We start from the raw sequence: 22,591 nt of genomic DNA on the forward strand, positions 1-22,591 counted from the left end.
ACGTGCCATGATTTGGGAAGCTCTCTCTAAAGATTCCCAATGCCTACTTGGCAGTTAGATAATCACAATCATGCAATTATTTCTGCAGCATTCTCCCATCTCTCTTCTTTTCCTATATGAAAAGAAGTCCATTCCTAAATAGACCAAGAATTAAGAAAATATTATATGCACTTCTAACCTTCTGCTATTTTCCTCTACCTTTGGCATTTTTTCAGTGACCTGAAGTGTACAGCTTCTTCATCTGCTGTAGATCATTGATTAAAACAATCCTATTGAACATCTCTCTAGCCTTCCATGCGTGAATGTGAGGAAACCAAAGTCTCCCAGGAATATTTTCTCTGTGAATTTAGGATTTTTGAGAACTCCTAAAACAATTTTTAAAAAACCCCTCTGAATCTCTGGGGCCTTTTTGCATTTATCAGGATTGCAGTACCAGAGCCAGAGTGAAACAACACTTAAGTACCTTTGTGAAACTCTGCAGCAGGTAGCAGTAACAGAAGGTAATTCTAGACAGTGTGGCTGCAGTGCATCGTAGTCTGGATCAGAATTCTTGCAATATTTTCAAGTGCTAGGATGCTGCTGGGGCATTTTAATGGAAGTGCAATGACATATCACAAGTTTAATTTCATTTATCTGGCCACATGTAAATCAATAGTTTCCACAACAGCGTCTAATCCTCATGAGCAGAAGTGGATCAGCTTATCCCTTAGGCAGGTGAGTAGGTGGCTAGCAGCTGCAGAGGTAACAATGGTCTTTCTTTTACCAGTAACATTTGGGGAGATCATTTGACATCATATTTAAGTCACCACACGACTCCATGGACTCATCCTGCAATTCACCTCTTATCAACATAAAGAAGATGAATTTCACTCAGGGTATTCATCGAGGTAACAGCTGGGACTGGCTTTGTGTCCCTTGTTGGTATTTCCACAAATGAATTGCTGTAACATCCATAGCGCCTCTTATCAATGTATTACCATCTGGTCAAGTGTTACCAGACCCAAGAGGGAATGATGCAATGGAGATTGTTTAGATCTACCTTAGCTCAATTAATTCCTTAATTCTATCTCCTAATTTCACCTTAATTCTATGTTCTAGTATAGGATCCCTGCTACCAGGTTGTAGATTTTCTTCAGCTCTCCTATTTCCCCTGAGTCAGCTGGATGCTCACAGCATTTTGAGGTGGAAGCACTATTTTTGCTTTCAGTTGGTCCTAACTGGAGTAACCGGATCAGTGGCAAATAGCTGATTTCATAAATCTAGTGGGTGTAGGATATAGGGGATAATACAGAAAGGATTATGTAAAAGATTTGTATCTTCAGGAAAAAATACTGGCTTCCGCAGTGCCTGATGCTTAACAATAGGCTACTGTCTTACAGCACCTGGCTGCTTTGCAAAGTCAGTTTGAGTGCCTTGATATGCAAAATACCACAGCTAATCCAGTCAGACAATCCTTGATCACTTTGTGACTCCTCAGGTAGATAAGTAAAAGAATGTTCCTTGGTGCATGCTTCTAATAACCTAATGAAAGACACTGGAGGTTGGTAAAATTGCAATCTTCTAAATATTTCATTCCGGTTTCCATTCTGTTCCTAAAGCAGGAACAGACTCATTACTGCTCTGTATGGACTGTCTCCCCGGGCATTTCTTTGCCATTGATTCCTGCTTCTCTGAAATGTTCCTTTCACTTTCTGCTGTTCCAAGCTCCGTTTAATTCACCTCATTATTTTGATATTGTTCTTCTCCTCCCTTCCAAAACATGAACATCACCTTCTCTTCCTTGACCTGCTCATCCTCCTACACAAAGCCCTATTAAATTTCCTCCCTCCCACAGAGCCTCCTCCCTCTGAATCTTAGAAAAGCATCAATTCAGGAGGAGCTGTATTGAAAAGAAAACGAGGTAGCAAAAAAATACATGTGACAGAAAAATATAAGGGATTAGTAGCTATAATAGAAAGGTTTCAAGTGAGCCAAAATTAATACAGAATCCAAAATGTGCATAAGCTGTTAAAAAAAGAAAACCAAGTAGAGCATGAATTTTGAGAGACATGCCATCCCCCTTATTTTTTTTCTTTGTGTGTAGCCACCAGTTGCTACGTGGTCTCTGGGAAACAATGACTGACAAAATCCTCAGGCTTGTCTGTTCTCTTCTGTTTGTGCTTCAGTGTTGTGATCCAGAGAAGTACTAAAAGCCAGAGGGAGATTATGCAGCTCCTGTGTCCATTACAGGAGCATCTCGAACCTTTGTAGTTCAAACTGTACAATAGGACTAAAAGATTGGAGCATCACAATACCTACCAACTGTGAGCTGTTTTTATAATAATAATAATAGTAATAATTCAAGGTTTTGTTACTCATTCCTTGCTGTAATGTAGCACAGTCCTGTAACTGCATTTACTCCACAGATCTTAATCCAGCCTCTGTGAGAAGCAATTTGTTGGGGATTTCAAAACATCCTCTGAGATCATACTAGAGTTTTATGCAGAAAACCTCTCATAATCCTTCTCAAAACTCTAATATGGAGCTATTTCTGGATCTTATGCTTCTTTTGGACGGACCAGGCTTGCTTGGCTGGAGAGTTTGAACAGTACATGAAAAACAACTGCAGTGCAAGCTGAATGTGATGAGGGAAGGGTTGGGAGCAGCTGCTGTCACAAGCTCACAGAATCCTTTGGGTGCAGCACAGCAAGGCAGGTGAGCACAGGTGCAAAACACTTTGCAAGTGTCCAGATATCTGACCTCATGAATTTAAATGTGGCTTTCAGTGGACGGGGCTCAAGTAAAGAAATATGGTTTGTAGTGTCTTCTGTTTGCTCATGTAACACACCTTTGTTTTGCCCAAAACCAATGTAGGGTTTACTACCAAAGCAGAAAACAAAGCAAAAGTCTCTTTCAGTGCCGGCAGAAGCTGGATTCTTAAGAGGACTACAACAACAACAATCACATCCTATAGTACAAATGTGGGAGTGGAAAAAAAGGCCGAGCAAGTAAGGATTCAGAATCAAAAGGAAAAGTAAAGGCTGCTCGTTAAGAGTAGTGCACAATGAGGTGTTCTATAAATTTATTCAGAATTTGCTGTGGAAAAAGTTCCCGAGATATTTCCTGATATAACCTGTATAGAGCAAGGAATAACATGACATTTTGAAGACTCCTTCTAGGTAAAGAGAACCAAAGAAATGAGGTAAAGCAGCTTCTTCAGCTCAGTGCCTGCGTAAATTCCTTAGAGAATGGAAGTGCATTTTCCAATGCCACCTAGCTGAGACTCATTAGACATTCATCTATTAATTCTGTGCTTTTAAGAACACTGATAGCAGCAATCCACCAATCATGAGCACATGATGCAGACAAATGAAGAGTTGTACTGATTACACTTGCAAAGAAAAATGAGGAAAAAATCACCATATGCATTTTGAAAGTACATTACAAAAATATAAAATCCTACATTGTAAAAATGCACCGAAGTATATCTAAAAAATGAAATAATGCCATCTAACACATACTGCAAAAAACTTCAAACCTAATCAAAAAGAAAGCAAACATCTTCTTTAGGCAAGGCTGATCTTTGTTTTGAGATGACATTGCTCTATTGAAGGACTATGCTCTCTGTAAAAACTGGGAGGACCTCTCATATTTAAGGTGAACAGTATTTAAAAACAGCTTTTCAATTTGAATTTTAATATCCAGTCAAGGATTTTTAAAGAAGCTCTAAATCACAGAATCATTTCAGTTGGAAAAATCGCTCTTAAATCCAACCATTAACCCAGCACTGCCAATCCCAGCCCTAAACCATGTCCCCAGGTACCACACTCACACATCTTTTAAACACCTCCAGAGATGGTGACCACCACTAACCTGGACAGCCTGTTCCAATGCTTGAGAATCCTTTGATCCTAAAATCCCATGTAAACCTCCCTGGCACAACCTGGAGGCATTTCTTCTCATCCATTGCTCAATATTAAGAGGGATTTGGTCATAAAAAATTATAAAATTATGTATTACTTTACTTCCCTCCTTTTGCTTAAAGGCAGAGTATTTAGCTGCTAAAATGTACTCAGTTTAAAACTTTTTCTGACACTGCTAGGTGTCAGGAAGCTCCCTCAGACCCCAACAAAACTGAACATCAATTTAATTGCGCTGTGAAAGCAGAAGAAAGTTATGAGTTATTGTGGACTCTGGCTTTCTTATCCCATATGAACTAAATGGGAGCTTTTACTTAAAAGATCTGATCCCTGAGTGCTGCTCAGATTTATCTGCAGCAATTTAAAGGGTGATGACTCCAGCTGCCAAAAATTACTCTTACAACAGATGCAATGGAGCTGGCAGTGGGTCTGTTCCTCAGCTGCTGTACTTCACTCTGCCACCAGATATTAATGCACATTGAAAAGACCCCCAGGGCTTCTCTCCCTCAGGCTCCCTCCTACACTAGATGCTTGAGTTCTTCACCATCTCTGGGGCCTGCTCCAGGCCTTGCTCCAGAGTGCCCGTGTGTCCTTTGTACTGAGGAGCCCAGAACTGGACACAGTGTCCCCAAAGGGGTCTGACCGGCGATGAATAGAGGCTTCAGACGATTTGAATTAAAAAAAGCTTCTAAACCAGAATCCATGGTAATACTTTAGAGGTTATTGAAAGAGAAAGTGTAATTTTTCTCAAAACGGGGCTTAGAGACTTTACTAGCACTTTCCATAACATCTTGTGGAATTCATTCCCAGAATCTGGTTCATGTTAATTTTTAATCCATGCTTTCTGATTTTTCTTTTGGAGTGTAAGTTTTACAGAAAACTTATATCATTTTTTATTCCCTTAGTGCAACACCTCCAGTTTGCTTGTGGGAGGAAAAACTAGAACTGGGCCTCTTACCATACTTGGGAAGCTCAGGAAGACAGGTTTTACTTCCAACTCTCAGCTATCTTTTAAATAACTTTTATTTAATCTAATCTAGTCCAGATCTTTGGTGATGGGTTTTTGGCATGGTTGGTTGAACATAAATCCAGCCCAAATTGAGATCAACAGGTCAACTGAAGAATTTAACACTGATTTTACCCGGTTGAAAAATCAAATTTAAACAATTGTCTATGGAACTCTAAACTGGCAGTCTGCTGAACTTTACTGGCCTCGACTAATGCACATCCCTCACTGCCTTTAGCAATCAAGGCCATTCAGGGAGTATTTATTTATCTGTGAGGAAATACAGGAAAATCTGACAGGATTCAATGTGACAATGCTGCTTTCCCTGGCAAGCTGGATTTGCTGGCTATTGGAGTATGCAGTTTAGATGAAAACATCTGAAATCCATTAGGTTGGATTTTTGCAATTATTGTATTTTATTTATTTTCTCTCTAGTGAGATGTTAATACAAAGAAGAAAGCAGAAAAATATTAACAACAATTGTTACATTCTCTTTGGATAACAGGAGAGGCTACAAACAGAACATACTCCAAGTCACTAGGTGTGTAAAATATTTCAAACATTATTTCATTTCTGCTTTTGTTTGGTGGAGAATATCCTGATGGAAACCATAAAGGCTGACCATGGAGAGAGGGAATACTTAAAAGCAGGCAGATAAAACTGATGTGTTTGTGTACTTAACCAGTTTAAAGGCTCAAACAAAAATTTGTATCTTCCTTACAAGAGAGAATGTAATACTTCAGCAAACTACAAATGACTCAGAAAGACAAGGAAGCTCAAGTAGTAGATGTAAGGAATCCAAAACATTCATGGGAAATGCTGGCAGCAGCAAACACTAAGATTAAAATTTTGAAATTACAGTGTGTGTAGCCACACAAGATCACTGTACTTTTGCAGAGACTGACTGTGTCAACATTACAGTTCTAAACATTTCTCATTCTGAGGAGGAAACTGCAGATATTTGCTGCTCAAATTAGAGATTACCATCCCTCCCGAATAATGTATGTGTATGTATGTAACTAAGGAAAATGAGAAAAGAAAGGAAAAAAAGGAGCTTAGTCTTTTCTTAGGACTTGGAAATTCAAACAGGAGATCAGCTATGAAATGTTCCAGTCTTGACATGCACTCTGTAGATAAAAGTAACAATGTGAGAAAATTACGTAGGAAGGGAATGGAACAGGCGTTATAATGGAATGTGTCTTGTCTTGAGTGCCTCATACTTTTTGCCCCAAAACCGTGGGAAATTTGATACCTACACATACTAAGTATGGCATTCTCAAATCAGGCCACAGGCAAGTTAAAATTTTATAGGATGTTGATAATAATATTAGTATTAATAGTAATAATACAGTTAGTATAATAACTACTATTAAATAATTGTGATCATATTTGGTATGCTTATAAGGAACACTTTAGAAAAGCATTTTCTAGAAAAACTGTAGTTTGAGTTTGCTTCTACCTTTCTTTTGTCTGTATAAACACAGTCAGGCAGGGGTACATCCAAATAGTTCTGTCCCAAACATGGTGCAGTACCAAGTGCACAGAGAAATTTTTATTTCCCATACAAATGCCAGTTGTCCTTCTTGGAAATCCTTTAATGCCAGATTTCACAACCCAGAAATTTTTACCAGTTTAAAGATTCATTCCCTTTCCCTCCATAGAATTACATAAATGACAGCTTTTTATATCACAGAGGATGTGAAGAGTTAAATGTATTTATAAAATATCTATAAAAATATTTGTTTTCTGTATTTGCCTGCCTGCAAGTTATATTCCCATTCTTGAGATGATCCTTCCTTTGGAAATCTTTAATGCTGCCACGTTGGCTGTGATACTTCGTTAATAAACCTCAAACACTTGTCTGTGTGTTAAACAGCTGCTACAAGACCCTACAGCCTTTAGGAGTGTGTCTAATCCTTCTTAACACAGGCAGTCTCCTTAAAAATGCACACTCGAAGACTCCTTGAAAGAAGAGTTCAGGGGAGCAGATCCTCCCACTTCTTTATTAACAGATACTCAGATTAATATCAAACAAATTCATGTAAAAGGTCAAACAGAAGAGGATAGGATTGATGCTTATTTGTAGCTCCCGTCACCCTAGGAGGGAGCACAAAAAGGGCAGCAGTTCTTGTGCTTTACCCCAACTGTAGGTGGAGGTTCCGCCACCCACCCCGGGGCTCGGCGGGGGCTTCGGGGTTTTCTCTCCTTCGGGGAGACCTTTTGCGGCTGTCACACCGGCTCCGAGAAACCGAGACAACCGGCGCCGCCCTCACAGGCTTTTCACCTGAAGGAAGAGAGCGAGTTTTCCTTCCCTCAGCTCGTCACATCTGGGTGGCGTCTCTCATGACCCACATTCGCGCCCCCTGCGCTCTCCGAGGAGGAGGAGGAGGAGGAGGAAGAAGGACAGCGCGCCCGCCTATGCTGGAAGAGCCTCAGCCGCCTCTCCAGGCTCGTTCTGGCGGCGGCAGGAGCTGGGACCGGACTATCCGAACATCCTCTGCTCCCCTAAGCCGAGCTTTTCCTCCGGGGAGGGTCCGCGAAAGCGAGCTGCCATCCGTCTGGGGGCCTGTCTTTTAATTGGTTTGATTATTAAAAAAGACCCCAAACAAACGAAAAACCACACCAAACAAACACCCCCCCCCCCCCTTTCCTTCTCCAAAAGCACCCTTCCCAAAAGAAAATTGCTTCAGGAAGGGCAGACGTCTGTTATTGAACAGGTACAGAACTCAGCCCGAGTGAAGGCTGGAGGGCTGTGTCCGCTTCTGGGCTCCTCAGGACAAGACAGACAAGGAGCTGCTGGAGAGAGCCCGGCGAAGGGACACAAAGATGATGAGGGGTCAGGAGCATCTCTTTTATGGAGAGACTGTGGGAGACGGACCTGTTCAGTCTGGGGAAGACTGAAGGGGATCTCCTTAATGCACATAAATATCACAAAGGTGGGCGCCCAGAGGATAGTGCCAGACGCTTTTCAGAGGTGCCCAGCGACAGGAACAGAAGTAATGGCCATAAGCTAAACCACAAGAAATTCCACCTCAGAATGAGGAAGAACTTAATACTGAGAGTGGCAGAGCACTGGAACAGGTTGCTCAGTGTGGACTCTCCCTATCTGGAGACATTCCAGACCCACCTGGACGTGTCACCTGCTCCAGGTGACCCTGCCTTGGCAGGGGGAATGGATCAGGTGATCTCCAGAGGCCTCTTCCCTCAGCAATTCAATAAGCACTGAAACAGTCTGGGACAAGTTATTGCGCACAGCCTCAAGACCGGCGGGGTGCACGCGGGCGCTGCATGCCCACAGGTGAGCAGCGTCCCCGGGGATGAGGAGGATGAGGGGCATGAGGGGGCGGGGCGGGGCAGGCGCGGCTCCCGCTCACCTGCGCTCACCTGCGCTCACCTGGGCGTGCGCAGCCCGCGGCTCCCGCCCCGCGCCCGGCCCCGCCCGCGCCCGGCCCGCGCAGGCGCTCCGGGGGCTCCGCGCTGTCATGGCGGCAGCGGGCGGCAGCGCCGGCAGGAAGGAGATGGGGCTCGGCGGGACCGCGCTGTGAGGTGGCGGCAGCGGCGGCTGGAACTTGAGGCGCCTTTGGGCGGGCGGAGCGGCGGCCGGCGCAGCGCAGCGCAGCGCAGCCGGGCAGCGCAGCCGCCTCCCGGCCCGGGAGCCGCGCGTCGGGCAGCCCGCGCCCCCTCCGCAGCCTGCGGTGAGTGCGAACTTGGCGGGGCGCTGCACCTGCCCGCCGCCGTGCCTCAGCGGAGCCGCGGCCGCAGCAGCCGGGCGGGAAGGAGAAGCGTTTCCTCTAGCTTAAAAAAAAAACCAAAAACCCCAAAACCATAGGGGAAAAAAAAAAAAAAGGCGGAAAAAGCAGATTAAACCATTGAGGTGGGGGCTCGGAGCGCGGCGGGTCCGGGAGCACTTCCGCGGGGAGAGGCGTGAGCGCTGCCGGGGCGGCTCCCGCCGGGCAGGGGCTGGGACGTGCGGGCTGTGGGCAGCGCCTGACGGAGCGCGGGCTGAAACACACCTCGGGTTGTCCTTCAGGGCTGCCGACACCTGCCCGAGGGCTGCCGACACCTGCCCGAGGGCAGCGCTCTGACGGACGCCTCCTGCCGAGGGGACAGCCGCGGCTCCGGGGGCGCGTCCTGCCCGCCCGCCCGGCGCCCTCCCCCGCCGGACGCCGCTTTCCTCGGGAGCCGGAGCCCAAGGGAAGGAAGCCCAGGGCCGCCGCTCGCCTTCCCGGCTGACCGGCTCTTCCCGGAGCGGCGAGCGTGTGGAGCTGGCGCTGGAAGCCGTAGCCTGCGGTGAACCGGCCATGGCGAGCGAAGGCAAACAAGTTGTTCAGCCAACAGGTGATGATGGAGGAGGAGGAGCGGGAAAAGAAGGAAATGCTGCTGAAGGGGGAAGTGTGCTGCAGCCTTTGAATCCAGGAGTCCCCATCCGAGGCATCAAGATGAAATTCGCGGTGCTGACGGGACTGGTGGAAGTTGGCGAGGTGTCCAACAGAGACATAGTTGACACTGTGTTTAACCTGGTAAGTTGATTTGCCTGAGCGAGGGGAAAGAACAGCATGGGTGTGCAGAAGAATCTGCAGGTTTTTGGGTGCTGTTTTTCTGTTAATAATTTTTTACATGTTTACGCTTTCACGATGCTGGATTTCAACCATGTTCTTTTCATTTACCACAAAAGCTGGGAAAAAAGCATATGAGCCTCTTTATATACACACTTACACTTGAAACAACTGTAAGCATCCTCCTCCTTTGTTTTCCTCAGAGAAATTGTTGCTTTATTTAGCACTGAGAAACGTATTGTTATGTTTAAACATTTAACAGGTGTACTCAACAAGAAAGTTAAATGTTAATTTAGTAACTCAAACTGTCATCAAAACACACACACGGTTTTAAGTCAGAGCAGTTTTTCAAAGATGTTTACATCCCTTCTTGCTTCCTGTTGGCTTTGGAAGTAGGTAGAACTTTCATGTTGCATGTGCAGGGGGTGAGGGTGTCAGGGAGGAGTTAATTCAGACACGTTTTAAACAGTCTGCTTTTTGGGAAGAGTAGAATATGGTTTCAGTGTCCTTTTTTAAATGAATGAATTAGGGGCTTGTGGTTTTTTTGCTGCTGTTTTTTGAATGCTATGTGGCTGTATCTAATATTTCATAACAGATCTCACTAAACATTGAGAGTACAACTTTCCCTTGTTGAAGCTACAAATGGAATATATACTATTGAACCTCTTGGACCAGTTGCTTTCAATTACATAATTTTCTTTGATGCAGGAGATCAATCATTAGGAGAAAAACTGAAGTTTGCAGAGATACTGTGCTATTACCCGAGGTCTTAAAACATCTCTTAAAACAATTATCGTTCCTCCTTCTTCCTTTGAGTGAGCAGGTCTGACTCTAAAACAATGTGGTTTCTGACAGACCAGGAAGTGAGAGCATTTAATAAGCTCACTAACAAGGAAAGTTGAGGCAGAAGTCATACTGTTTTTTTTAATGCTGTTTGAATTCCAGTTATTTTGTTATTAGTATTCTCTGCTACATGCAAGTTTTAGTGGTCACTAAGTATTTGTGTGCAAGTGTCTGTTTCATGTTTGTTGGTGTTATCTTCTTGGGTTGTGATAAATATTTATTTTGGAATATTTTTGTATTAACAGTGTAGTGCCCTAGATTGTTTGGGTGAAAGTCTCAATACAGGTGAATGGCAGTAGTGACAAAGTGCAAATCAGAGGTTTCGTGGATGCTTCAAGTATGAGGAAGTGATTTAAGTTACTTGGAGTGCACTTGACAATGCCCTGGACTAAACCCAGTGATCACATATATAGACATGAGGTTCAAAAGGAAATTCTGGTGAATAATTTAGAATTTCCCCTCACATAAGTGTGAGGGGAAATTGTTCATGAACTTGTTAAATTTTACTTTGTTTCTAGTGTGGCGTGCTGGAGGTGAATTTTATGGCAGCAGTGGAAGGAGAATAATTATCCAGCAGAATAATTAAAAATGTAAAAGCTCCTTGATTCCTGTGGTTCCTGTTTTGTTCCATTTTGGACAAGAGAGGAGCAAAAACTTCAGCATGATTTAGAGTATCCTTGACTTTAGATTTAAGAGGTCTGGAGAATTTGACCTGTGGACTGTATTTTCCTGGATCTTCATTTCCCAGATAGGCAGGGGAGAGTTTCTGGCATTGGAAATTTTCGAAACTGCGTTGTCACTTTTTCTGCAAGTGAAGCAGCATCCCTGACCTCTCTGAGAAGATTCCTCAACCATTTCAGCACACCTGCCTTTGTGTGGGAGGCTAAAGGTCATGCTCATGCCCAGTGTTGTTTCATCAGCTGCTGGATGTCATGACACAACCCACAGTCTGGTAGTAAGGACGCTTTGCCTGGATGTGTGAGAACCAAATCCAAATTTTGGAGCAAGAGCAGTGGACCCCTCGATTTCTCTGAGTCCCAGGAAAACATCAGCTAGCTGGCAAATCAGGTATTTTGGAAGATGATGTCTCAAGGTTAAGTGGCTTTATTAAAACTGAAGTGTATGAAAAAAAGTCGAACCAGCCAGCAAACTTGTAGTTTTTGTTACAGAATGCCATTATATTCTAGTTTGGTGGGGTTTTTTTTTAGTAAAGAACTGTGAAGCTGACTTTTAATGTGGCATTTTGTGATATGAGGGATATGAAGTTTCCCTTCAAAGCAATGCTCATTCATCTGTCTCTGAGTTCTGCCTCTGTTCATTTGTTACGTGCGACCATTTTATTAATTAATACCTCTGAAATCACGCTGGCCAGAGTTTAAGGTGTGCCAAGTACTGGTTAGCAGTGGTGTACTTGGTTTTCTCTGTATGGGTGTACAGAAAATGTGTAACATTTATCTGAAAAGGTGACTCTGAGCTCTGGCTTTTCTGGTAGTTTGTTTCCCAACGGCTTTGGGAGCGAGTTTCCTCAGGTGTGTGTAGGTTGGGCTGGGGGTATGACAGTCACACCTTGATCTGCTCTTGCCTGATGGGGTTAAGGCCCAAGTATCCCCACCTGTTTGGTTTCATTCTGGGTGATGACTCACAGCTGCAGGCACTAGGACTGAGCAGAGATCTGCTAGGCTCCTCATCGTTTGGGATGAGGACACCTGTGCTACCTGCAGTTTGTTTGGTCCCTCAGCTGCGGCAGCTTTAGGCCAGAGTGCAAGGAGGGGGCTGAGGAAATCTGGGTGGAAAGGTGGCTTGCTCAGCATATTTATTCTTTGTGGCATAACCACCCTCAAGTGTGAAGGGATTGTTTTTTAAACAGGGATGTTAGGTGCCCTAATTTTAATTTCTTGAGAAAGCATGTTGCTCATAGTTCTGCCCTTCCAAGTTGCTGTAGCATATGGATGTTATCAAGGTAAGACCAAAGTGCTATCTTGCTGTTTCTCATCTTTAAGTATTTAAGAGATGGTCACATTCTATATGTGAAAGACTCAGGAGGTCAAATATCTGAAGTGCACAGTAATTGATTTGCTGCTTATTAAAGAAATTTAAGCCTCTGTAGTTCTGATTACTTGGGCAAAAAGTTGTTCACTTCAGCAGCATTGGATCTTGGAGAGCCACCCCTGACGTTTTCTCTGTCCAGCAGTGTAACAAAGTGCTTAGTGAGCTCGCTTCTAGCATCAAAACTCTTACTAGTCTCATTTTGTTGTCTTTGGAAATTCCACTCCTAGAAATATACAAGTTGATCTGCTTTGTTTTGGTAAGTTTTCTCAGTGAACGCAATTTACCCCCATTAGTTTATTAAAATAAAAACTCCTCCTGGTTGGAGAAGGTGATGGAATAGAAAAATAAATTACTTACAGTGGGATCTGTTACTAACTTAAAATAACTCTAAGCCAGTTTTGTTTTAAAAAGCTTTAGCACTTCTAATTGTTTTATTGAATGTGATATAGATTGTTACTTGATTTAGTTCAATTTCTTCCCTTCAGTGTTGCAAAGACTTTTTTTTTTTTTTTTTTCCTCTTTGGTGAAGAGAATGTGCTATTGCTTTTGATTCTGTTCTTGGATTATGAGATCCTCACCAAGAGTGACAAAGTGCAAACAAGAAAGAAACACAGGTTTTTATCACCTTTGGAGGAAACATAATGGGATATGAGGAGCAGAGGCTAAAATTGCTTTGTAAATTTAATTTGTCAGCTCTTTCATTTCTGCCAGGCTTTACTGAAACCACAAACAAAAAATCAACCTAACTTTAAAAAGTTCTTACAGATTATTTTCATGCTGATAGGTCAGGTTTCTAATTTGGATGGGTTTGGTGCACTAATGCAACTAGAGCACTGTAACTCATAATGGTTTTTATGAACTCTGAATTCCTCTTTATTTTGTCTCTTGTCACAGACTTATTTAGCATCTATCATGCTGTAGAAATCTCCCAAAGCTGAGAGAATTAAATGTATTGCAGTAGTAAGAAACCACCATAAATATCTTTATAACAATGCTTTCCTTTCAGCACATTACTGTATCTTTTTTGAGTCTTTATTTTCTGCATAAACTTATCAGTGCTTATGACAAGTGAGAGTAACCAACTAGCTCCCAGAATATCACTGAATATTGTATATTTCTTAATAGATGAAAGTCTTCCTTAGTAGCTTCCCAGTAAATACACCTCTGGCTACAGTTATCCTAGTTCAGTCACTTCTGTCCACTTGCAGTACAGATGATAAGGTAGGTCTGTGGCTTTAGCTGGGTCAGGCTTGTAGGGTCTGTTCAAAAAAATCATACTAAATTGAACAGTCAGCTGTCTTAGAGGTCATGCATGGGTTTTACTTATTGAAGTGATGCTTATTGGGTTTTTTTTCCCAGGTGTTGATGCAACTTGGACATTACTCTGTAGTTAGTGGAAATATCACCCTATGTAGTATGTGCAGGAGCTGAGGGAAATTTTGTGGTTGGCTGAGGAAGCTGTGGAATGTAGTGAGGTGGTAATGGCAGTCTTTAATTAGGCTTGTAACAATTTAGAAGGAAACTGTCTCGGCTCTGAAGAGGAGCTGGTTTGTACTTTGGCTGTGGTATCAACTCACTTCTGTAACTGCAGCTTAAAAAACTGTAAGACAACTGAATACTGAGGACAAAATTTTAAAGACTGCATGGGAGAGAGTTCAGTTTTGCTTGCTCTTCCACTAAGTTGCCGGACTTTTATAGCTTCTTGTGTCCAGTCTGGGATTTCAAGTGTCTATGAAAGCCTGGGAACATGCTCTGTGTTTTCCAGCAGTGATGGCATCCTTTACTGACATTACTAAACTCTGTACAAACATAAAGCCAAAAAAGCAGGGCTGAACTGGGCATTTACCTATATCCTGTCTTAATAATGCAATATTTGTTAGACAAGTTTTAATTAGCAGTTTGTTCCACAAGGAAACCTTGTCAAAATATGTTCATAGCACAGCTTAGAAGTCCTCTTCAGAGGGGAACACATCAGTTCAATGACAGATTTTTCTAGGTGGTGTCTGGTAGCAGAGGAGAGGGAGTCAGGTTTCTGTTGCAGTTGCTTTGCTGTCTCTGGGTAGTGTTTTGTGCTGCTTCTGCCAGACAGTCCTGGGCTGGATGGACCACGGGCCTGGCCTAGCAGTGCAGAGAGCACAGAAACCTAGGGGCCATATGGAGTGGCTCAGGAACAGCATCTGCGGATTAGGGGGTGGAATGAAATTAGTCAGAAGCATCAGGGAAGCAGGTGTATGGCATGTCAAGGTTGCCACAGAGGCTGGACAATGTAGAGCAATACAGAAATGGATAATTATAAATGCACGTTGAATCAGCAGGCTTTGGCTCACTCCTCCAGTTAGCTTTTTGAAGTTGCTGTATTGGCTGAACAGTGGAGGTTGAGGAAAATCAAAGATGAAGTGTTTGGTCAATTCTTTTTTGGGGTGGTGAAGGTTCAGTACTCAGTGGCCGGTCGGGTGAATGTTCAGATGGTGAAGCTTGCTGAGAAGCCCCAGTCTTCTGAAAATCATCAAGCATGGTATTTTTTTGGCGTTTGTTACAGACTGAAGTCTGATGAAAGATAAAATTGAGCTTTGTCTGTGGTTTCATTCACTATCTGTATATTTGCTTTATCACCTCTTGGTGAACCTGGGCTCATTCTGAGCCGTCTCACTTGACGTGGTGCTCTGACCTTTTATTTTTTGCTAGATAAGTTGGCAGCTTAAAGCACTGATAGCTTCTGTCTTCATGCAGTCATCAAGTTCTTTATGAGCCTTAAGGAAGAAGCTTTAATCCATTGCACAGATGAAATAAGCTCTGCAGTTTAGTCACTGGAATGTGAAATAGCTTCTTGCTACCTTTGGTGTTTCTGTCTTTTTCTGTCTTCTTTAAAAATCTATTCTGTCAAATTCAGTCTTGCGTGCAATAAATTTATGCATATCTTTTTAAAGAACTTCTATTTATTTTAAATGGGTCAATCTGGCAGAAAGTTTTTGTTCATAATCACTAATTACAGTAAGCTAACTTTCTGCTGTTCAAGTGTCTTCCCCAGGCCCTGGAGGCCTTGCTGGCCTCTTCACAGCGTTTTGCATAATGGTTTTTGGTATTAGCTTGACCTAATTACTAACGTCCTAATTTAGATTACGTTTCTGCTTTAACTAATTCTGGGTTTTTCTGGTGGACTTGATATCAGGCTAGAGCACGTTACTGCCCATCCGAAAGCTAGTTTGGCCACTTTGACTCCTGGAAACGCTCAGGCTTTGTCTGTGAGCCTTGGCCGTTTGCCAGGAGTCTGAGGGCTCCATGAATATGGTAAACCAGGATACTATTGCCACCTGCTTTGTGAAGCCCTGCCTGGAGACCGCCGTTTCCAGCATGCAGTGCTCTGTGCTTAGGGCAGATAGCAATCAAGCTGCATCCTTGCATGGCTGCTGTAATCAAACTCACCAAGTGATGATGCTGCAGGAGTTGCAGCAGCGCCTTTCCCCGAGCCACTGGGGGCTCTGTGCTGGCACTGGGAGCCTGGAATAACTTGTGAAGAGCTTGCATTGCCACGGAGCTTCACAAATAGGCATAAGTAGTTTCTAAATAGAAACTAATTTGTGGGGAAGAAAAATCTAATGCCCTCTGTTGCACTGGATTCCCCTAGTAGTAACTGGGGAGCTGGGAGCAGCTATGTCCCAGGCATGATTTTCTTGTTAATAGCTGCCTTGAGAAGATATTTAAATGAGAATTGCTAGTGGGAATAGGATGTGCTCTGTTGCCTCCTGTAAAAGTTCCACGAGTTTGAGCTGCAAGTCTCTTTACTGCAGCCTGCATATGAATAGTTTTGTTGATGTTTTTGCGTTCTGCATATATCTAGGAAAAGGATTCCATTTGCATCAATGCAGAAAAGTCGGATTATTTTTTGTGTGATTGAAAAGCTGGAATGGAATTGTTCAGGCCAAAACCTCTTCTCCTTTGTTGATGCAACTGAAGAAATCAAGACTTGAAGAGCTTCTGGGTTATCTTTCCTTTGCAGTTGGAAATCAAAACCAGAGTAACTGTGTAGGACTCATCTGTTCTCTGAAAGTGTGTTTTGTATGTGTCAGCATTTCCCCTTTTGCTGTCAGCAGCTGTTGTCTGAGTTGTGGACAGAAATTACAGAGATAAATTCACTAAATAGAATATGATCCATTTGCCTCACTTAGATACTCCAAATTTCTAGGTTTGTCCTGGACTAGCCCTGTAAAACAGTAACTGTAGGAATGCATAGGGTGACCTGTAGCTTGTTTATTCTCTCCTTGGGAATGCTGAAAGACAAGAGGCACCAGGAAGCAGCAGGTAAGATGGTAACTGCAGCAGGAGGGCAATTTCTGTAATAAAAGACCAGCAAGAAGAGAACAAGTAACATTTCACAGTGAACTGGGAAGTATGTGATTATAGAGTCCAGGATGCTGGTGTTTGCATGGTAAACCCCTCACAGAGTGGTTCCTTTATCAAACTGTATGTTTGGATGGGAATTGTACTGATTTGAGCTGGGTAGGTGAGGAGTGACCCTGTGGTTGTAGAACTGCTGAATAATGGCTTTGCAGAGCCTGCAACTTTTAAGTTTTAGTAGTCTGTTAATAGGGAAGCTTTTAAGTTGTGCTGTTTGCACTTCTTGGGATTAAAACAGTGTTCCCAAGGACAATTGTCTTATGCATGATTGTTAACAATCCAGGTGGGCCTTGTTTGTAATCGGCAGTGCTTAAGGAAATCAAACCCCTCAAAAAAAGCCCAAACCCAACCAAAAACCAAAACCACCCCTTCCCCCTCCAGAAAAAAACCCCAACCCCAAAACTGAGCAACCTATCACAAAAATCAAACCTGAAGTGTTTTTTAGATGGAATCATAGACTTAAGTTACAAAATACGGCCTGTGATACAGAAGTGGAATTGCTGATGAGCCTTAAAACAATGCCATTGAGGGGAAGATAAGAACCAAATGACTAATGTGAATGGTGCATGACTGTTAAATAAACAAATGGAAACTATCAGTCCAGTCAGCATCTGCCTCCTGCTAATGTTTTTGTTGAAACTATGCATGTGATTTGTCTCTAGTTGTGGTTGTGACCGTGATTGAAAAGAACTTGCAAGCTTTGTTTTTCTCTCCCTGTATAATGGGAACTTACTTATACTGTAGGATTTGGTTCCAGTGTGTAATTCAGGTGCCCTAATGCCTGGCTTTTAGGTGTCTGATGTGGAGTATAAAACTGAATAACTGTGATTGCATTTTTTAGAATGCGTTTTGAAACTTGAGGCAGGAGATGGGGAGCTGTGTATGTTTAATATATTGCTGCTGTTACAGAATGGGATAACACCTGAGATGCTGGGAATGGATATTTCAATTGGGATTGCAAAAGATTCTCTGTCCAGTTTGCAATTTATAGCTAAGGGTCACCTTATGATGTCTTTATCACTGCAAATGTCCTTGTTTTAAATAGGGTAGCAGTGGTGCCCAACTGAACAGTAAACTGCAGTGAGAAGGGTTCTCAGGATTGGAAACTGTACCAGTGTTTTCCCATCTTTATAAAAATAATTAAATGCTTATGAGGAAATTATTGCCGTGTTTCTACCTTAAAAGTAAGGTCCCAATCATGTGCCATGCAAGATTATCTACTGCCTGCCCTCACACCAGGACACTGCTTTGTCCTTTCTGTGCCCCCTTGCCTCCTCTTCCATGACCTGGCACCTGCTGCCTTCATCCTTGGCTGCAGAAGTGAGTCCTGAGCACTCACTGGAATCTGTAGCAGGCTGGGAATCTGTGAATGCCACTGTGTGCTGCAGTTGCTGTGGATCAGCTGACTGGCAGGAGCATTGCCTTGGGAAGATGTTTATTCCGTGACTCATCTGAGACCTGGTGCTGAAGGCCTGTGCCCTTCCTGTGTACAGCTTTTAAAGCAGAATGCATCTGCCTCTTTGGGAGTTTTGCTGGTTTGGTGAAGTCTCGCTTCTGAGGGGAGTGAAAGCCATCCTGATTTCTCTTTAGCAGCAGGAGATTCCAGTTGCCGTTTGTCAGGATTGGAGGTGCTGTGAGTGACTTGGAAAGGAGCACTGGTAACACCTCTTCTGCAAAGACCAGGCTCATAAACAGCAAAAATTGCCAGATTCCCGAGTATGGGGAGAAGGCACAGAAAGGAACAAGTGTCAGACCTTGGGGTTAAGGTGTTTGAATGAGGTTTTCTAGTCACTCATACTCAAATTTCGCTTGAGTGCTGAGTTAGTCTTTATGTCTTTGTTGCTGTTCTTTAAAGATGGATGTGTCTGTAGGGATTCTTAAATTAGGTATGCAAGGAGTTGTTGAGATCTCTTTCTAGACGTACGAATAGAAGTAGAGTTAAGAGTTTAGAGGAGCAACCAAGCTGCCCAAAGAAATGGTCATAAAATAGCATCACACATGAGCAATTTAGTTTAATCCCTGTAATTGTGCTGTTATAAAGCTTGATTATAAACTATTTGTTTCAAGTTCAAGCTTCTGGGTTCAAATCCTGACTATCATGATCTTGTCACCATCTGTCCAATTAGGAAAGTTTTGACAGACTGGTGAAGTTATCAGTGACTGGAAAAGGGAAAGCATAACTCCCAGTGTTAAAAGAGAGGGAGAAAAGGAAGAACCCAGGAAATTCCAGGCTGTTCAGTTTCACCTCTGTGCCTGATGGGATCATGGAATGGATGTTCCTGGTAATTGTGCAAAGGCACAGAGAAAATAAGGAGGTGATTGGTGACAGCCAACAAGGTGTCACTAAGGTCACATCAAAGGGCCTGAAAAATTTAATTGCCTTCCCTGATGGGGCCGCAGCACTGGTGGGGTGAGGGAAGAGCAACTGATGTCATCTGTCTGGACTTGTGCAAAGTATTTGGCGCAGCGTCCTTGTGTATAAACTGGAGAAGTGTGGGTTTGTTGGGTGGGCCACTCACTGGATAAGGAATTGCCCAGAGAAGCTGTGGATGCCCCACCCTGGAAGTGTTCGAGGTCAGGTTGGATGAGGCTTTGAGCAGCCTGGTCTAGTAGAAGGTGTCCTTGCCCGTGGCAGAGGGACTAGATGATCCTTAAGGTCCTTTCCCTCCCAAACCATTTGGTCATTTTGTAATTTGGTGATTGAATTCAATTAACAATTATTTGTTAATTTCTATGGGAAAAGCCACTTTCAAGTACACAGGAGTGCCAGAAATTTAAGCTTAATGTGCATGTGGTGGCAGGGGAGGGAGAGTGATTTCAGTGGCTTTTGACTTGTGCCATCCCTGTCACGTATTGCTTAGTGTCTGTGTTTTCATTTGCTCCATGGTGTGACACTATTCTGTAGCTATTGCTGACATGTGGGGTTTAATGAGTATTTCATGCCTCATTCCTGTGCTGGTAGCTGAATTCCAGTGTCATCCTGAACAGGATATTTCTGTGCATTTCAGTGTAGTAATGCTGCATTTTATTGACAATGCGGCTGGTCAGATATGGGCTTAGTGACCATTTTGCACCATGCATGACACCTACTGTGCAGAAAAGCCCTTTAGCTTTGAAATACCCCTACAGTGTGTCTTCTGTGGGTTGGCAATGCATTTGAGCTCTGTAGCACTGAGTAATCTTGATGCTTCAATTTCCTGTTAAGATAGGTATATGGGGAAGGAGGTGAACAGCTTTAAATGCTCATTTATAGTAATTTTCCAGTTGGATGTTCATCTTCTCAGCTTTGGAGAGTCAGCTTTAATATTTCCTATAGGTCTACTTCTCACATATATGAGACTAGAGTTGTAGCTAGAGTTTTGTTTCTCAGCTCTTAAGGAGTTTTATTCACCAAGGATACTTCTAATGGGTTTGTTTGCCTGTGACCTTACTGTGCAAATTGGAAAGAATGCTTGAATGCACATATGGATTCTTAAAACAAGTATTGATCATTATAACAATGGGATCGATGCAGAATAAAGGATTTCTCAACTGCAGTGTAAATTTCTATATTAAAAGGTGCCTGAACCTCAGTCTTAATATCCAGAATTTTGAAGGCAAAGATGCCTTTGTTTAGGAAGGTTAATAATTTGGCCAAGGAGCTATTGCCCTTAATAATCAGAGTATTGAGTCTGAGTACCTGGTTCTAGAGCTGCCTCATTATGCTTGTTGCATTGTGTTTTTCATGTGAAGTCTGAATTCCTTTTGCATTTAAAAGGAAGAAAGGAAAACATTTGTTCTGTTTGTTGTAACTCAGAATGTGACTTTTCTAGTAAATAGCCACACAACCTTTACAGACTGGAATGAAATATTGCAGTTTCAGCAGCACCCATTGTTCTTCTACTTTGTCCACACAGAATTGGTTCTGGTTCATCTGCAAATCCTGTTGTTAGGGCAGCTGGAAGGCTGAAGCTGGGTTTTCATTCTGAAGGTGTAACAAGCAGCCCTTCTTATGAAGGGCTGATTTTTCCTTCTCTTCTAATTTCCCTGTGTTTTAAACAGGTGGGGTAATTCTGTGATCATACAATTGTCTGTCAGTAATACCAGGATATACTGCAAGGTTCCACTGCTATTGGCTAAAGTCATGAAACAACCTCTGAGGGGTATTTGCTATGTGTATGTTTCCATTTAGATACTTGTTTTCCAATTTCTGAGATGGAGTATATGGCAAAAAGTAAAAACCTGTTTAAAAACAAGAAAGTAATAAGTGAAATTGTCAAATGAGAACTAGAAATTGGGAAACTGTCAAATGAGCTAAACTTTAGTGTTCTAAGACAACGTGGGTGTCTATTAATCACTTTGTGAACACCAAAAGAACAATATCCCTGAAGAGCCGATTTATCAGTAAGATGTTGCTGTGCTATTTCTGTAGTTGCACAATATTACAAAAAGAGGTGGGAAGTCTAGTTTTTAAAGCATATAATTTGCCATACAGGTATATTTTTTTATCTGTTTTTAACCTGTTACAACTGTGACTGAAGCTGTTCAGAAAGAAATGACCTAAAACCTGAAATGAGGTTATAGAGATTGAAGCTCTAGCAAGGATGGTATCACTACAACTTGCAATCATTGGAATATGAAGCTGTGTTGTTTGGGATTTTTGTCTTGCTGTCGTTGTGACCTGTCCCATAACAATGGGACAGACAATTGCAGACAATCTCTGCAGTGGTGCTTAAAGTGCTGTGATTAATCTTTGGTTTTGGTTTGGTCCTTAGTTCATCACTGAAAAATATTTGTAAATATTTAAGTCCTCTGATAGACTTGGGGCTGAGGAGCTACAACTTCTTTTTTATCTGTTGGGGAAATGACAAACTCTTGTCTTTTGTTGAAACTCTCTATTTGTCCCTAAAGCTGACCTTCTGCTCACTGCAGTGAGAGATTAGAAGACTCTTTCATCTTTATGTTGAGAATCTTATTGCCAGCCACTACTTTGCATAGTACTGAGTTATGTGAGGGGAACTGAGCACAAAAACTGTTCTTGGTGACTGGCAGTGCAGTGAGGGGTTGTTCCTGTAAGGGCAGGAGACAGGCTGAGTTGTGCAAACAAATTCCTAAAGCAGAGTGTCCTAAAACCTGAAACCATGCTAGAACTTGTGTGATACTTGTTTGAAACCAAAACCAAATAGTAGTCGTGCGAATGCAAAATGTTTTCCTATATTTTTCTTTGAAGTGAAGAAGAACAAGTATCAGGAAGAGTAACAGTTGCTGTTTGTATTAACGTGTATTGGTAGAAGTAATATTTGCTCTTTGTACTGAAAAATAATTACCAAAGAAAGCGTGTTGAAAATTCAGAGGTGGTTCTGTTGTCTAGGCCCTAAAGGTGACACTGGGAATCGTTTTTCTGTTTTATCTGCTAATTCCCTGGAGTGTGCATACTGAAAAAGCAGCTTTGAAAGTGGAGGAAGGAGGAAGAAGTGAAAATTCTCAGATTTTCAAATCTGAAGTCAGAAGTGTCTAACTGTTAACAGTTAAAGTTTGGACTTCCTGTATGTCATGTGAAGCTGATATATTGTGGACAGATCTTTAAGTTGCCCAGTTTTGTGCAGCAAATGCTGGATGTGAAGGAGGATCTCTGAGGAGGGACATCAAAATCATAATTTGAAGTCTCTGACTTGCTTTGCCTTGGCTGCAGCTGTTGTCACTGCCATTACTGCAGATGGCCAAAATCATGGTTACTGCCAGCAACCATCCCAGGTTAGGAACAAGAGCTGTTATACTCACAGTGTGGAAAACTTTTTAAACTGGTGATTGGACTAGTGTAATTTGAAAAAAATTAAGATCCCTTGTCCCCTAGGATGATGCTT

General features: G+C 42.6%; 1 protein-coding gene across 1 annotated transcript in view; it reads left to right on the forward strand.

Annotated features, from left to right (window-relative positions):
* The first annotated feature begins 8,745 nt into the window (after positions 1 to 8,745).
* The window catches only part of LRBA (LPS responsive beige-like anchor protein), a 363,721-nt gene continuing 349,875 nt past the window's right edge, over positions 8,746 to 22,591 (forward strand). The window contains exon 1 of the mRNA XM_066318056.1: positions 8,746 to 9,425. Coding sequence (XP_066174153.1) covers positions 9,207 to 9,425 — 219 coding nt within the window. The 5' untranslated portion in view covers positions 8,746 to 9,206. The remainder of the gene's footprint in view (positions 9,426 to 22,591) is intronic.

Source organism: Sylvia atricapilla, chromosome 4 (genome assembly GCF_009819655.1).
Source record: "Sylvia atricapilla isolate bSylAtr1 chromosome 4, bSylAtr1.pri, whole genome shotgun sequence".
NCBI classification, from domain to species: Eukaryota; Metazoa; Chordata; class Aves; order Passeriformes; family Sylviidae; genus Sylvia; species Sylvia atricapilla.